The following is a 17,775-nucleotide window of genomic DNA, read 5'->3' as shown; positions in this document are numbered from 1 at the left end:
AGGAATAAATGCAATCTGAAGAGCTACTTCCACTCCTAAGTGCCCTTAACACCAACCACATAAGCACATGAATGTCCTAAACAATTAAAATAGTATTTCAAATTTTCAGTCTAAAATTTTCAGGCTAGCAAAGGCAAATCGAAGTTCTCATAACCCAAGATGGATAACACATCATGAAGAATGTACTATTATACAAAAAAATGATTCTTTTTTGGGAAAACATAACAGCATTCCTATTAACTTAATCTGTAATAATCTAGTCTACTTATAGAGAGGAACCCTTAAAGATCTTATGGAAATGAAAAAGATTTGTAGGATATAAAAATGAATGACACGTACAAAAGTTTTTGCTATTACAGGGCTTAACAGGACACCACCCCATTCAAACAAGTGATTAAAAACCACAGATTTATTCCAAAAACAGAGCTAGTTTTATTTACTTGCACAATAATTATGTCCCCTATAGACAATCAAATATTCCTCCTATAACAGATTTATCTAACACTGGTTATGTTTCCAATCAACTCTAAAATCTAGCTACAAATATAGCTATCAAATCTGATATTTAGAAAACAAGAATTCATTATTGCTCTTCTAGAAATCTTCCCATTTAAAACAGATAGTGTCTAAAAGGATAACGCTTTCACCAAAGTACTTCTAGAATGAGTATTGCCAAGGAAAGTGCACAATAATCCAACAAATCCATTTATTTATATTTCTAAAAGTCAGCTCTACACTAAAACAAGGAAAACTATCACAAATATCACTAATTTTCTACTATCACTTTATTTATTAAAATATCAGATCTGAAACTAATCCCTACAGACTGCCTTTTCATTTATATCTCAATGATAAAAACAAGTATAATAACATCTAGGACTATAATAAGATCTAGTACTAGGAAAAATTTCCAAAGATGAAATTCTTATTTCAACTATGTCCTATAATATACTTTAAATCAATTATGTTCTATAATATACTTTAAATCAGTTTCATGCTAGTAATTCGGTAGTACTTCTGATATTTGGAATTTTCATTTCATTCCCATTCCAAGAAAGTTAAGTTGAAAAGTGCACGTTTCCACAGTTAAACTACAGTATCAAACGGACAAAATAAATTCTATAATTTGTAAGACCACAAAGAGTTAAACCGCTGAACCAGAAATAATGAAAGTAACCTATTACTTATTAAAATATTTTAAGGAATTTATATCAGTTCTTTAAAGCAAGAAAATAATACCATTACAATATTGCTAACTTCATCATACATGGGCAATACACTTAATCCAACAAATATTCAGTTTCACAAAGACTTTATTAGCCTACAACCTGCCTTCATCACATAAAGCTACTTCAGATCTCAAGATGGCCTATAAAACAATCTCATTTCTGATAAAATCGTTGATTTATAAATAAATTTCACTGAGAACAAAACTGATCTTCAAATCAAGACCCAGAAAAAAATAGAAAGGTTATTATTTTTTTAATGCTCTTCTTACTGTCCCCAAGAAATTAATGAATTTACTCATTCTTTGCTCTATTTCTAACCTTCTTATTTACTTAAGAATAATCTTAGTAAGGTATCAGTCATATGTAACAAGTTGTTAAAGAAACAGAAATGAAAAATACCAATACTCCCTTCAAGCACTCACATTTTAACTTAGAAAAATCCTGAATATAAACTATATGGTCCATATAAACATTCAAAAACAATATCCAATATCTTGATATAAGTATACTCATAAAACTAACCTCTTTAGAAAAACACAAAAACACTCATATTAAAGTACTTGTCTAAGAAAATGAACATTAAGTATTTAATTTTATTCCCCATCATTAAATTACTGATACCATTTTAACACAAATGTATAGTTGCAGTATAAGAATACTTAGCTGTAAAATGCATAACTGAATATATGGATAATACTTACTGTCATCCATCTGGAGACTTGGTGGGCAGTAGAATTTTTTATGGGTAATTAAATTTGGTAATCCTCTGAAGAGACTGCGGCATAATTTACATTCAAAAATAGTGTCCACATCTTTTAATAAAATGTGCTTAAGTTGTTTAGTTCCTGAAGGAAAAAGAAAATAAAACTTAACACAAAAGGTAAATTTAATGTGCATTTTTAAACTGGGCAACCACTGTTGACAATCCAAAGTGCAATTAATCTTTGCAAACAAAATACAGGCATTGCCAATTTCCACCATTTGTATTCAGAACTAACTTATAAACTAAATTCTAAGTAAAATTCTAACATCACCTGGATATTGTGACAGCTAAAACTGATTTTTTTTTCTAATTCAGCAGCCAATCAATTCTTAGGATATCCCAACAGTGGTTTCAACATCTGGCTAATCATCACAATAACCTAGGAATAATGATGTACATGAACCCCCTCTAGAGATCCTGATGCAATAGATATGGAAGGGGAAAGAATTAAACATACCCCTCCTCCACCAACTCCCTACTCCTTGCCAAAGTTTCTTGCTGCTCCCTTCTGCATTAAGACGTGAATATAGAGTTCTGTAATACGTTTTCCCGATTCCTTAGAGAGAGTCCAAACTGTCACAAGACTGCATGTGATTTTTCTTTTTAAACTCAGCTCAAATTACTTCAGGTTCTGGGCCAACATGGGATTATGGTCACTGACTGTCAGAGTATAGAATCCTTATCCATAATTTGAATTTTGCTTAGGCCTCCTGATACCACTATAAATTTATTCAAAGCCTTTCTCCCTCAAAAACTCACTCCAAGCGCAACTAATTAAATACTGATAGTTTACAGTTTAAACTAATTTAAAGCCTGTCTTCCCCACTAGATTATAAACTCCAAAGCAGCCAAGACCAAACCTGTCTTATTTATAACTACAAAGTATTCAGCTCTGGCAATGCTCAATATTAAAAGTAGTTGAAGAAATGCCACTGATACAAGGAATCTAAGTATTATGACACAAGACCAAAAGGCAGAGGAAAAAAAAAAAATGACAATGAGCATCCAATCTCTAAAATAAGAACATCCACCAGGAATAAAACACAAATAGAATTTGTGTTTTAAATTTAAATTTGCCATTATTTCCAACAGGTTTCTGCCATAGGTAAACTGACAAAATTGATCTGCCATGCTTTACTAATTAATTAGCCTTTAATTGCCTCAAATAAAAAAAATGCTAATAATATTGACTTCAATATTAAACGTGTCCAGAAAAAAATCTTTAAAACTATCTAGGTGCAAAGTGTCCTTCTATCATTCCACAAGTACTTGACACTCTGTTAAGCTCTGGGACTACTAAAGAGTAAACACACTATACTATCCATCTTCTAAAATGAACACACCAAACCAAACCTATCTTAAACAATCATGAAAGAATATATGAACTTAAATCCCAGAAAAATTAAATTACACATCTGGGTTTTTACTGGGAAAAAAATAAATATAATGAAATCATTTCCACCACTTCTCAAATCCGAATCAATGGTTTACTGCACTAAACCATATTACCACAAAATTAGAAAACATAAATTTAAAAAGATTCAGAGGACAGCCTGATTATTATTCTTAATATAAGGTAAAATCAGGGTACCCAGGTGGCTCAGTAGGTTAAGCCTCTGCCTTCAGCTCAGGTCATGATCTCAGGGTCCTGGGACTGAGCCTCACTTTGGGCTCTCTGCTCAGCAGGGAGCCTGCTTCCCCCCTGTGTCTCTGCCTACTTGTGATCTCTCTCTCTCTGTCAAATAAAATCTTAAAAAAAATAAATAAAGGTAAATCATACATACATACACATACACACAAACACACACATGCATGCACTTTCTTAGTCCACTTTGCATTACAAAATATACTTGCAAAAGACTGCTTTTGTTTAGTTCATAGTTAACCTCCTAATTGACTGACAAACTATGAGAGGTAGACTGATGATAAGAATATTTTAGATAAACCTAACCTATTTATAGAAGTATAGTTAAGTGTAGCACCAGTAAGAGAAAAACATAGAAAATTTTGCACACTTTAATTCCAAATTGAAATACCTGCTAGAACCATTCTAAAGATTCAATTCTGCCTTTAAAAACAGTCAAAAAAAGATTGAAGAGGAATGCAAAAACAAGCTGAACTAGGTTTAAAAACCCAATTGAAGATTTAAATAGGAAATACGAGGTTATACATAAAAAACAGTTACTGCTAAAAATACAAGACTGCATCCCTAAATCAGAGATCTCACTTTGTCCATCAGGTTTGCTCAACTATAAAAATTAATTAATCAAAAGTTAAAGAGGGGGCGCCTGGGTGGCTCAGTGGGTTAAGCCTCTGCCTTTGGCTCGGATCATAATCTCAGGGTCCTGGGATCAAGCCCCACATGGGGCTCTCTGCTCAGCGGGGAGCTTGCTTCCCCTCACTCTCTGCCTACTTGTGATCTCTCTCTCTCTGTCAAATAAATAAATAAACTCTTCTAAAAAATTTTAAAGAGAAATAGATAGGTATTCTTGTTTAGTCCTGGTTATAGAACTAGTTATATTCAGCAGAGTGCATATTTGTTTCCAATAGCATTCCCCGCCCCCCCCCCCCCCCCCCCCCGCCAAAAATCTCTGGCCCTACTCTTAACTCATCAATCTTAATTATCATTCACAAATCCTTCCCCAACCCCATCCCACCTACACACACACACACACACACACACACACACACAAGCACAGTTGTGTTGACACAGGTACATCAAATTTCTTTCAGAGTCATGGGTTCACCAAATTATTTCTCTCTCTCCTCAGGACTTCACCTATGTTTTTTTTTCTCCCACTGCCCCGGTCTGGCTCACTTCTAGTAATCCTTCAAACCCTGGGGCGCCTAGGTGGCTCAGTTGGTTAAATGACTGCCTTCCGCTCAGGTTATGGACCCTGGAGTCCCAGGATCTAGCCCCAGGATCAAGCCCCAGAATCGAGCCCCAGGTTCAAGCACCAGGTTCAAGTCCCAGAATCGAGACCCAGATTCGAGACCCAGAATCGAGCCCCAGGATCGAGTCATGCATCCTACCCTCCCCACTCTCATGCTCACTGTCTCTCTCTAATAAATAAAATCTTAAAACAAACACACAAAATTCCAGGTTAGAAGTCACTTCCCCCAGGAAGCCTTCTGATTGCTGGTTTTTGTTACAAATTCTTCACCCCTATTCCTACCGCACCCTATACATCTGTACTGTATTATCCCAATATCTTGTAATTATTTTTCTGTAGTCCCATTAAGCTGGAGGCTCTAAAAGGATGGAGAAGATACCTTTAATGCTCATCGACTATATCCCCACCTCTCAGGACTACGCTTGACTGAGGTTTGTTAAATGACATACTAGAAGCTTTATGTTTAAGGAAACCTTCTCTATAGATTTTTTTTTTTTAGGGTATAATAAAGTTGCCTGGGAAGCCAAAAAAGAGACCTCAAAGATTTTTCTAATTCAACTTACACACTTTACAAATGAGAAAAATAAGACATTGCCCATTCCATAAATACAGACAATAGAAGTTTTTCCCTAAGTCAGTTTTAGCTGTCATTTAAGGTTTTAGTGTTTTTCCCATGTGGTCATAATGGCTTTGGACATAATGGTCTCATTAACTACCATTTTTGACTGCTCTGCTCACTAACAATTAGACACAGCCAATCATCTGTGCCTCTGTCAACAGCTAAAACTTTCTGTCACCTGAGATAACAGACATGGGTATCTGGACAGCAATATAAAGTTCTTCCACTGCCCTTGATCCTGAAAGAGACCCATGCACATTCTTACTCTTCATTATTCCTTTTCCTGCATGAGTAACGTTTTCTTGCCCTAGATCTTATAAAACTATCTTAGAAGTCACTGTTTACTGATTACATTAACCAGTATCTTTCAAAAAAAAAGAAACAGCCCTCCTAAAGCTTTTGATAATTAGAAATTAACTAATTAGTGAATATTTCAGATTCTCATAATAGATGCTCAGTAAAAATTACTCATACCCCAACAAAGGTTTAGTCATATGCTATTCCTTAACATCAAATACATTGTATGTACTGAGAAAAATATTTACAAGATTTTTTTTCAAAAGGAATCAGTATTCAGTTTTACATTAGGGTGGAGGGGCAGTCACTTTACATGATGAGATATTAATTCTAACTCTTCTGTGCCAAAGATAAGCTTTCATTTTTTTCCTTACTATATGGATATGTTGGTCAATGACCATTTTAAGTTGTAGCAGTAATGATTTTTAAAAGGTATACTGCTTGCTTTATGATTCACACATGAGCTTAATCATTTTTAGCATGACTGTTTAAACGCACTGCAAGCAAAGCTGTAATTCCTGTCAAAACTGATTTTCAAGGCCAGTTTATGAAGGAAATTTCTAACTGATCATCCCTTAACAAAAGTTCTTAAAGAGGGGGCATTTAAGAAAATTTAAATTTATTTCTTAAAACTACCACCTGCAAGAGTTGGTTAAAAAAAATTACTAGGTTAGGGGCGCCTGGGTGGCTTAGATGGTTAAGAGTCTGCCTTCAGCTCAGGTCATGATCTCAGGGTCCTAGGATCAAGCCCCACATCAGGCTACCTGCTCAGCAGAGAGTCTACTTCTCCCTTTCCCTCTGCCTCTCCCCCTGCTTGTGCGTGCTCTCTCTCAAATGAATAAAATCTTTCTTAAAAAATTACTAGGTTAATTATGGAACAGTGCTACATACAATAAATGTATAATCAGAACAAAATGATTCTAGTGCCTACTTGGTTAATATTTTAATCTTACAAACATTTTTTGGACACCTACTAAATATGAGTTTGCAATGTTATTACTGGAAACATGAGAGTGAAGGATCTGATCTGTGCCCTTAAGAAATCCCCAGACTAATATAAATGTCTGCTCCTCTAGGAACATAGCCTCAGATGACATTCTTTGAAGAATATAAGAACAACAATCAAACAAATAAATCTACATCTGTCTTATTCATGCAAAAAATATCTAGTCTGATTTTAAATTTCCTAAAATTGTTATGTAACAACCAAAAACAAAACCTATATGATAACGATGTTCTCTTATGTATCTCCGAAAAATCACACTTCCATCCTCAGTTTTTGTTTGTAGTCAGGACTAAGGCATCACCATCCAGAAACAGCTTACACTAAATGCAGGTAATGTTTTAAACAGTATAAAACCAAAACGAAACAAAAAACTCTTCTAAGAAGTTAAATAACCAAACCTAAGACGATAATGACAATAGCAAATACTATACAAAGCTAACTCTTATTTTTCACTACAATTCACTCCTCCCTAAGAGTCAGAAAAGATGCTCTTCCTTGCACACAGTAGTAGTGCATTTTATAGAATCTTTTTTCTATGATATTATATATATTTTTATAACATTATATATTTCAAGGATTCAAAAAAACAGTATCGACTTCATAAGAAAGACCAGTTTTAAATATCAGACTAAATACTTATCCTTCTCTTTTCTCTCCATGAATATTAGACTAACTAATTATCCTTCTTTTTTCTCCCCATTTTTCTGTTTCTAATCTTAGGGCATTCAATAGCTCCTTTGCCTCTACCAGAAGACTGAGAGACTAAGAAAGAATATTAAGCTCAATTAAATCGATGTTAATAAATGTCTCATGAAGTACACCTTCTTTGTTGTTGCTGTTGTTACTTAAAATTCAGTCTGAGGAGAGAGGTCAGGAAGGAAGCTAAAATAAAAGTGTCAATAAAAAGAAGACAAATTTGAAGACATCGAGTCACAGATGTGATCTGAGAAGGACTAACAGAGCTAAGGGAGCGCTCTAGCAAAAGGCAGGACCCAGTCAAGATAGTACAGAAGCCAGGGATACAGAGCAAACAGCATGTCTCAAAGTCATTAAACCATCAGGGATTTCAGAGTAGAATCTGTAGGCTGGAGCAAAACAGGCAACTTTCTAAAAAATGAGGTATCTATCTATGGACAAATGTCAAACAACAGCAAAATGTACTGTTAATAAAGCAAAAATACATAACAGTGGGCAGAATCAGCTACCATTAGTACTGGGGGGAAAAGTGAGGGATATGCTTGTACATGTATACAGGGTCTCTAGAAGAAAACACATAAATCATATAGCAGTGGTTGCCTGAGCAGAGACTTATTTTTGTATTTCTATACATCCTTTTATACTTCCTTATTATTTTTAAACCATGGGCACTTATGAATTAATCCAATAATATTACTTATTCCAATATAGGAATATTACTTAATTCCAAAAAGAAAAATCTGTTCAAATTAATTTACAAGTGAAGTGGCCAGAAATAAAAAGATATCAGAGGTCAAGAAAGATTTATCATTTAAAACCAGAAAAACAGTCCAAAGTAAAGACTAAAGTGTGAGGCAAAGAAAACAAGTCAAAACTGATCATGCAGTCAGTACAGCACATGTGGGGCTGGCAGACCAAAAAAAATGAGTTAACTCATTCCTCAGCCTTTTATGAACTTCCAGCTTGGGTAGGAATTAATACCAGGCCACAGACAGCCAAGTGTGGACAGAAGGTGAGTAACTTAGAAATGGTATAATAGCTGAAGACAGCTATCTGAGCTTAAAGATTAAGCTAGATATCCTAACACATTACTAATGCCCCACCTGACTGAGCCTCCATAGGTTAGTGAGAGCAAAAGCACAGATAGTTCGGATAGTTCTTTCAAATGCAGTGTCTGTAACCCAGCTGCAATGGAAAGAGTCTAGAAACCAGTGAGTCACTGAAGGTGTGGCTGAGAGTAGAATGGGACCAGGAAGAACTTAGAGGGTAAGAATGGATCTTCGTCCCTAGGTCATGTGGCCCAAACTTCCGTTCTATCCTCCCAAAGTTTCAGTTAGCCTGGGCTTGGATACTTCAGTGCCAAAGAGCTACCTTAGCAAACTTTAGATTGTACTGATGAAGAGATTACAATCTTGAGGAAATTAAAATTGCTTAGTTCTGAGACACATTAATGAAGTAAAAGAATTCCTTTCTTTAAATCCAAAATTAGTTCTTTCTATTGCTAAGCATATTTCTAAATCACTTCTAATTTAAATCACTGGGTATTCAGAATTAAATTTATAGTATTTTCAGAATTTTCCTAAATAAAACATAACTCAGAAGGCAAATGTGAATTTAAAAGGTCAGAAGGGGACATTTAAAAAAGAACATTTTACCCATTTCACAGACACTTTTCGGCTAAAGAAACAGCAAATACAGGAAACAGACATGAGCACGATGCAAAAAGAAAACAATTTCCTTTCTAAATATTCATCTTCCAAAGTTAAACATAGATTTTGAGAACAGGATCTTCTTGAAAAGGTGTATTTTATAAGACAAAGCATTTATGAATGAACCAATTCTAACTTCTTAATCAAATAACACTATAATAAATTGAAGTAAGTATAAAATAATCTTATTCATTTCATATTTTGGATTTTAAAAAAGAAACCTATGGGGTGCCTGGTTGGTTCAGTCAGTTAAGCATTGACTCCTCTTGATTTCAGCTGAGGCCATGATCTCAGGGTTTTGAGATCCAGACCTGCATCTGCCTCCACACTGGGTGTGGAGTCTGCTTAAGATTCTCTCCTCCACCCCCCTCCTACCACCGCCCCCAGCCCCTCTCTCACCTCTCTTAAGAAAAAGAAAAAAAACCTATAGCAAAGAATATAAAAAATGTGAAAAGCTATAACCTTCATTCCCTTGAGAAAGAACAAAAAGAATTACCTACCAAAAGTAGCTAAAAAACTCTTACTATGACCAGAAACTAACCATTCTTCTGTTATGCCGGAAATATAAATACCACCTCTAGTAAGTAAAATTTTAATTGTATTTATCATAGGAAAATCTGACCTATCAGTTACTTTATTTTACTATCAAAAATAAAAACAACAAGACACCCTAAAATAGACTGCGCCATCATTCAACATGAGCAAGGCATGGATACACACTCAATACTTAACTGATTTAAATATACATAAAAGCAAAGCCGTGAGTACTACAGATTAAAAACTGATTAAAATTAATAGATTAAAAATGGATTAAAAATCTATTTAAAATTAGATTAAAAATCCAAGAAACAGATCTCGGGAACTCAGAAATAAAAATAATTTTTATTTTAGATTAAGTAGCAATCTATTTCTTAGATCCTAAAATATGGCAAATATGCTATTTCTCTTTACAATGACTTAAAAATAAGCACCTCACAGCATTTATCAATACAAAACAATTGGTTACATACCAATTATCTTTTCCTTTTAATCTCAAATTTTTTATTAGAATAGTAAACTTTAGAATAGTAACAAAAGATATTCTAACCCTTAAGTTTCCATCAATTAAGTGTCCCATCAATCACGTGTGTTTGCTTATTTATATCTGACTCAACAGTCTGCGATGTCAGAGAAGCCAAATCTACAAAAGGTGGATAAGTGGATCATAAGAACCACAATCTATGATCTCACCGAGAAAGGAGTTCTAACAGTTCTCAGCCATGGATATGTAGTAAGCAACACATGTTTTAAAGCACTGGACTCCAACTGTACAAATATACTTCTTATACATCCAATTATTATAATGATCTAATAGAAAGTGAAGCTAAACAAATGTATCCAAAGAGACCAGGGACTGGAGTAAGTATTTTTCCTGTCTTGTGCTCTATCAAAGATGTTGAAACTCCAGGGTTAGGTGAGTCATATAAACAGAGATGATAAAGTAATTAATCTTGAACAAGTGACATCTCAGATATTCTGAATAAATAATCTACTCTGCCAATGATTATAAAGACCCAGTATAATTTACTAGTGCCCACTGAGGGTTTACAAAGATATGCCAAAAAATTTAACAATAAATTGTTGAGAAGAGGCATGTTACCAATAAAGATACCACATATATTTCTTTAAACCACACTAAGTTTATTTCTATATTAGTATATAATATATAGTACTGAAAAAGAATCTAAATCAAGTCAATTTTTATTCATCCACTTTTTAAAAATTTGACAATTAAAAATATTCTATAAAACCAACATACACATTTTAATATTTTTTAAAAATTAATTCTAAGGATTTCTAGGTAGTTTTTAACTATTATGTGAAGATTGAAAAATACATCCTAAAACATTCATACCTGATCGAAAGCACTCAATTATTTGTTGAATACCAGATTTGGATGTCTGTAGTGGTTGCTGTAACAAAGGAGCATCTCCAGGTTCCAGGATATAAACTACATGGAAGACAAACACCCACCCCAATCCCCACAAAAAAAGGGTTATTTAAATCATTTACTATTGAAGAAAAACAATGGTTTGCTACAATCATGTTAATGATAATCACACTTGTTCGTATATACTTCACCACCATCTTTGTAAGGCACAATGAAATAATGGGAAAAAAATAACTAAGATTATTCTCAATTCAAGGCTAAATTAAAGCTACTTAAGGCTTCAAATGCAAAGATTTACTATTTTGGTATTTACTACATATTTGTCATGTTTGCCTTTTTGTTCCTCTTGAAGAGGAGCCTCTGTATTTAATCAAAATTCTAGGGCAACGATGTCCTAGCCACATCTCATAAACCGCTCCAGAACCCTCTGGACAATCTACTACAGCTCTCTGGGCAATTATGAGAGCAAAACTCAAAAACCACTGCCTAAGGAAAGGACTAGTGAAGTGCACAATGACAGATGTTCAAGAATGTTCACTGCAGCCTCTAAATAATAGAGAAAAAATTTCAAACAAATTAAAAATCTCTCAATAGGAGCCAGACTAAATAAACTATGAAACAGCCCTACAACAGAGTCCTTCCTTCACGGCTCTTAGAAAGCATGAGCTAAATCTACATATACCAACAACAAAAGTTGTCAAAAATAGATTGCTGAGCAACAAAAACAGGTTAGAGAATATGATCTCACTTATATTAATATATATTTCAATAGATACAGAAAGAAATGTAATGTACATGTGTGTTTATGTATAGCCACTAATATAAACATAAAAAGTCTAGCAAGATACCAACAAAACAAGGGTTCTGTCAGGGTGGACTTTACAGGAGTGATTTTCATTTTCGGCCTCACACTTTGTTAGTGTTTCAGAGCCTGGGTTTTTAGAAGTATGCAGGTTAAAACACACACACACACACACACACACACACACACACACACACTTTTATAATAAGTAAAAATACTATTTCCACTTTAAAAATAAAAATTTTCATTTTCATATACAGATGTCTTCTTTCCAAAATTCTCAAATTCACAGTATAATTATATAATAAATTAAATTATGATAATATGAAAAAAGGTAACTGAAAAGGAAAACAGTTTTCCATCAGATACTAAAGATACAGTTATGGTAGGAAAAAAACAGCCATTTTAATTAACTTTTTTCAATATGTTATAATGTTCTACTCAACTATTACCATCTTAACCCAGGATCATCCACTCTGTGGGAAAATAAGGAGGATTACTTCAATAATGTGTGCTGCTACTGCTTCAGGGCCTGGTCTTGGCTTTCTGATAAGGGCTAAAGCCTACTGTGCTATGTATATAGACACAGCCTTAGATTCTACGTTAAGGCTTTAAATCTTGTCTCAGTGTATACAAGTTGGATGGAACTATCTCAGGACCAGATCATTTTATTAAGTACAACTTTCCCAATTTTAAGAGATATGTAAGGAGTATTTTAAATAAATTAAAAACATGCACACACCCACAACTCATTTTGAGAACATCTGACATTGGCATTACCCTCAGTGATCAAAAATACAAAGACTACAGACCTGGACTTACTACACTGAAATATTTTTCTAAAATTTATTAGATACAACTAAAGCAAATTAAACTCTCTGATCTCTTTCCCATCTCTAAAATGGGGTTAATAAAAGTACCTAAATTATAGAGTTCTACGAGGATTAAATGAGCTAATGTAGGTTAACTAGTTAAAACAGGGCCTGGGATATAGTAAGTGTTCAATAAATGTTCTATCACCACCACCACTGCCGCCATCATCATGTACAAATCAATTGCTTTCTGACATCAGAAACTGAAAAACTGTTTCCAAAATCTAAAAAGTAGAATTCAACCCTTTAAAGATGCAAGAACAGAAGTTTATAAATAGACTGATGATACCATTATTTGGATTAGATGGATCTCTTTTCATGATTTGTACAAAACAAATGACAAATAAAAATAATAACTACAAAAGAGGGTAGAAACTATACAGTTATAAAGAACTAAAAGTATCAAGGTTTGGCTCTATAAGTAGCAAGAATTTTAGAAAGGGAAACTTTTTTAAAAAACAGTAATGGGTAAGGAAGGGATATGGAGAAAAAAAGAAATTTGTCCTCAGAGTCCCCTTTCCTCATTTAAAAATGCTCCATGAAATAAGTCAATATGATCTCCCTGACATGAGGAATCTGAGAAGCAAAGTGGGGGGTTTGGGGAGTAGGGAAGGAAAAAATAAACAAGATGGGATCAGAAGGGAGACAAACCATAAGAGACTCAATCTCACAAAACAAACTGAGGGTTGGGGGTGGGGGTTTGGGTTATGGACATTGGGGAGGGTATGTGCTATGGTGAGTGCTGTGAAGTATGTAAGCCTGACGATTCACAGACCTGTACCCCTGGAACTAATAATATGTTATATGTTAATAAAAATAAGTAAGTCAATAAATAAAATAATGCTCCAGAAAACTTTAATACACCAGCTTCCATTTCCACAAAAGAACATCTGATTTCAAAACTACAGCAGAATTTGTTACCTAATCACCTTCAGAACACTACTACCACTACACACATCAACATCCTGAAACACCATTCAAAATAACCCCTGAGTTAGCTTAGTCATCCATGGAAACACCCACTTAGCATACAGATCTATGTAGTTCCCACTGTAAAACAAACAAACAAACAAACAAAAACCTAAAAAACTTTATATATTAGTATTTTATAAAAGTTTCCTCTCCTATATCCTATCATCCCTCCCAAGATCAGTTTACACAACCATTAGGAAAAAAGCCATCATCTCCCTCTAACCACAACACCCAAACCCTCAGAAGTTAACATATGTCTTTATATCTTTCCAAGAACACACTTCCCAGAATCAAATACCTACTTTTGTAACAGTCTCTCCTACCTTAAAAAAAAGCCCCTTAAAATAACTTTCTGCTTATGATGTCTGGGATTTACTTACAAATAATACAGGGCAGGGAAGCAGTGGGAGGGTGGAAAACGGAACTGGGAAGAAGCGAGAATAGAGGGAAAAAAAAGATTGTCCATGTATCGATATGTTGTGTGACGCTTACAACAGGTTCCTTACACCATTCTCTCTACCTTTGAATTCTGAAAAGTTCTGTAAGAAACATTCTTAAAACATAAATAAGAAAGTACTTTACATACACTGACAGGCTTATATCACCACCCTTCACTACACATTGATCCATCCTATTAAGGTCTCCTCAGGAACACACTGCTCAGGGATCAGCCCCACTATTCATAATTCAAAAGAGGCTAGATCCCTGATGATTGCCCATTAAAAGAACTTCTCAAACACCATGTCATCTTCTTCCCTCCATCTGAAGGCATCCTCTTTTTAAAACTATCATAACATATTCCTTTCAGTACTGGAAAAACCTTCCACACAGCACTTATCTTCCTCTGAAATAATGACAATTAACTATCCTGTAAGTTAACAAACGTCTAGCTTTCCACCAAACTACTCTTCAGAAAGTATTTAATCTAGCTAAGAAAGCAAAGAATCACAACTACTTATGACCTGGTAGTCTAAAAAATAAACTGCATTCAAAAGGTTTCTGGCAAAAGAAATTTAATTTTTTAAAATTAATGCAACTTAGATGACTTCTTGTTAATGAGGGAGGGAAAAAAAACAAAGAAGTTCCAATACATATTAAAAAGTTCAACTCTGAAAATCATCCTGAAAAAGACATTAAAGTCTCTAGAAAACTTTATCAGAATACACCAAATAAGGTATGGTCACAAATTATTCAATTACTTGTCTATATCTATTTCTTCCCACTCAAAAGTTCTATGAGGAAATGACCTTGTCTCTTTTGTTCACCACTTACATGCACATCGCCTTGGACAGTGCCTAGCACCTAACAGGTGCTCAATAATAATTTGTCAAAGAAATAAATAAATGAACACAAACTTCTTCTTAAGTAAAAGGTTTTATTTAAAATGATTTCATTAACCAATTCAACTTAAATGACTTGAAATGTTCTCAAAAAAAAAATAAAAACCTGGAATAAAAGATCAGTGAACTACAAGTATAAAAGGCATTCACAGCCTTCTACTTCAAAACTAACAAATTCCATTCAATATTTGATAAAATATAAATGACACACAAAATGTGCAGTATGAAAGGGTGTTGAGATAGGTCAGAGGCAGCTGAACACAAACTGGATCCCATCCTGGGACTGTATTATTAGCAGAGTTAAGTTATTACTGATTTCCAATAAGCCGGGCCAGGGGCATGGGGGTGGGGGGTGGCTGGGACAGGGCCACAGTACATGTGTACCAAAGTTTTCTGAAAATGGGAGTTCTTCCTATTTACCACTGCCATTTTTTCCCATTAGTCAAAAAAGTCCTCTATCTGAACTCCACTGTGCCAGAACCAAGTATACTTAGAGCAGTTAAAATATTCCAACAAAAAAACAAGCAAAAGCATAAAAAGTCCTAATAATTTTTAGGTCAAAAATAATGATAAACACCTGCCTTTAAACTAGAATAGCCTTTGTTTGGTTTAGTGACATATGTACTCAATGATTCCCTTTTAACTTGTACCTCTAAATGTTTCTGACAAAACATATCAAACTTCTAGTAACTAGAAAACTCAAGTTTACATACCAGATTTATCAAATTAGTCTTCTAATATTCTTCAAGAGACTGGAAAAAGGAACTTTTTCATTCCATCAATCCAACTAAAAACAGTTCTAATGAATAAACTACCCTAAAAATACTTATGTACTCTACCTCAATAACCAGATTTTTTTATTTTGCAATACAGTATATTCTGCGCAAGAAAATTTTTTAAAGGTTGCAGTCAGCAAAACCTGATTCTTCCAACAAGCTCAGTTTAACAAACTTTTTTAGCCCAACCACACTCACTTTTAGGCTTTAACCGCTAAACCCTGGGGAATATGCGCAAGAAACTTCATTTTTAAAAGTTTAAATGACTCCCCTTTCACAAAGACATGCTACTATTCTGCTACCTATTTTCTCCTCTGTCTTCAGTTTTTTAAACATTCAAAGGACACGGGGCAACTAGTACTAACTGCAGCCTGCCTCAAAAGAAGGAAAAGGAACTGAGTGATTGATCTTGTGGAAAAGATTTAAGGTGACAACTTGCAGTACTTTTTTTAAGGGATCAGGCAGAGGAGACCTCTTGTTTATACAAGCTTTTAGCTTCATAACTAGTTTTATACTGGGGAAAATTACAGCCTGCTTACTTAGACATGACTTCTTGGGCAGGAGGAAAAGAAAACTGGAAGGAAACACAAGGCTGTGACGGAGGGCAAAGTAACTGGAGGGGAAAGGAATATACCTGGTTCACAGCATCCGTGATGATGGTGGTCAGTCTGACAGTATTTGTCCCTTAAAGGCATTTTCAGTGGGCGAGACCTACTTTCCTTTCACTGTAAGAAGCTCTTCATTGCGGCTTGGCTGTTGAAAGAAGCACAAACCCGTCACTCACCCTGAACTTCCTTGGGGGGGCTCTGGCTCTGTTTTCCACATACGTTCCCTCCACCCGCCCTCCGTTCTCCCTCCACGGTACCCGTACCTTCTTCTAGAACCTACAGGAGAAAAACGCACGAAGGCTTCTCCAGCCCCAACTCCCGCACAGGTTCAGCACCCTACCCGGAAACGCAGCCTGGGGCGCGCAGCGCAAGGCGAGGGCCTGGCCGGCTGCGCGGGCGGCAGCGGCCTCGCCGGCCCGGGCGGGCGCGCGCGGAGACAGAGGCGCGGAGCGCGGCGGGCACGGCCGGCGCCGGGGCCCGAGGAGCGGCGGGCGCGGCGACAGGACCGGTCGAGGTGCAGCTCCCGCCGGCGGCCGGCCCACGCCGCGCCCTCCCGCCACGCACGTGCGTTGGGGTCTCCGCGGTGGAGCCCCAGTCCCCGTAACCAAGTGCGCCCAACTTACTTAACTCCTAGGGCGGGCCGGCGGGCAGGCGGAAGGAAGGAAGGCAGGCCGGGCAGCCGCGGGGACAGCCTGGCGTGGGAGGCGGCTTCGGGCCCCACCTGGCGCAGCCTCGGCGGACCACGCGAAGGGAACCGGGGTTCGGGCCCGACGCGCTCCCAAAGAGTCCCCGCCGGCGCTGACGCGGAAGCGCCACAGCTCACCACGTCCCTCCGCGGCCGGAGGCGACGGCGACGGCGGCGGCGGCTCACGGCGTCCCTCCGCGCTGTGGAGCTGGGCGGGCGGGCGGCGCGCGGGCGCAGGCAGTTGACAGGAGGAACCGCCCCGCAGAAGCCGCCGTCGCCACCGAAGGAGCCGGAACCGGAGCGGGCAGGACCTGGGCGCCCCTCGCCGGGGCAACGGCTGCCGCCGGAGCCCGGCTCCCCCCCCCTCCCAGCACCGCTCCACCTGCAACGGTCCCTCAGGCTTTTGGAGAGGGGCGGGGAAGAATGGGGGTTCCCCCCCACCTTGGGCCTCTTTTGCTAGTAGTTGTTGTTTCAGGAAACTTTATTAAGTCCGTCTCTTTCTTTCTCTGTCTCCCCCTCCCCGAAGAGCCTGAGCTACCGCCGCGGAGCGGGTAGGAAGGGGGAAGCAGAGACTCTC

At 36.8% G+C, this 17,775-nt stretch overlaps 1 protein-coding gene across 7 annotated transcripts in view; it reads right to left on the bottom strand.

Annotated features, from left to right (window-relative positions):
* ZNF800 (zinc finger protein 800) overlaps positions 1-17,246 on the bottom strand; it is a 46,151-nt gene extending 28,905 nt beyond the window's left edge. For 5 of the 7 annotated variants that reach the window (XR_004276735.1, XR_004276736.1, XM_032304309.1 and 2 more), the window contains exons 1-4: positions 17,137-17,246; positions 16,540-16,658; positions 11,108-11,203; positions 1,931-2,074 (exon numbers count right to left, since the gene is read on the bottom strand). Coding sequence is in view for 5 of the 7 variants with exons in the window: in XM_032304309.1 (XP_032160200.1) it covers positions 1,931-2,074; positions 11,108-11,203; positions 16,540-16,600 (301 nt within the window). In the remaining 2 variants the exon portion in view is untranslated. Of the gene's footprint in view, positions 1-1,930; positions 2,075-11,107; positions 11,204-16,539; positions 16,659-16,776; positions 16,884-17,136 lie in introns of those variants that run through there. The other 2 variants (XM_032304310.1, XM_032304311.1) reach the window with 2 other exon arrangements.
* Positions 17,247-17,775: the final 529 nt, after the last annotated feature.

Source organism: Mustela erminea, chromosome 11 (genome assembly GCF_009829155.1).
Source record: "Mustela erminea isolate mMusErm1 chromosome 11, mMusErm1.Pri, whole genome shotgun sequence".
Lineage (NCBI taxonomy): Eukaryota > Metazoa > Chordata > Mammalia > Carnivora > Mustelidae > Mustela > Mustela erminea.
The sequence above is the reverse complement of the archived record's forward strand: the minus strand, read 5'-3'. Positions and strand labels throughout refer to the sequence as shown.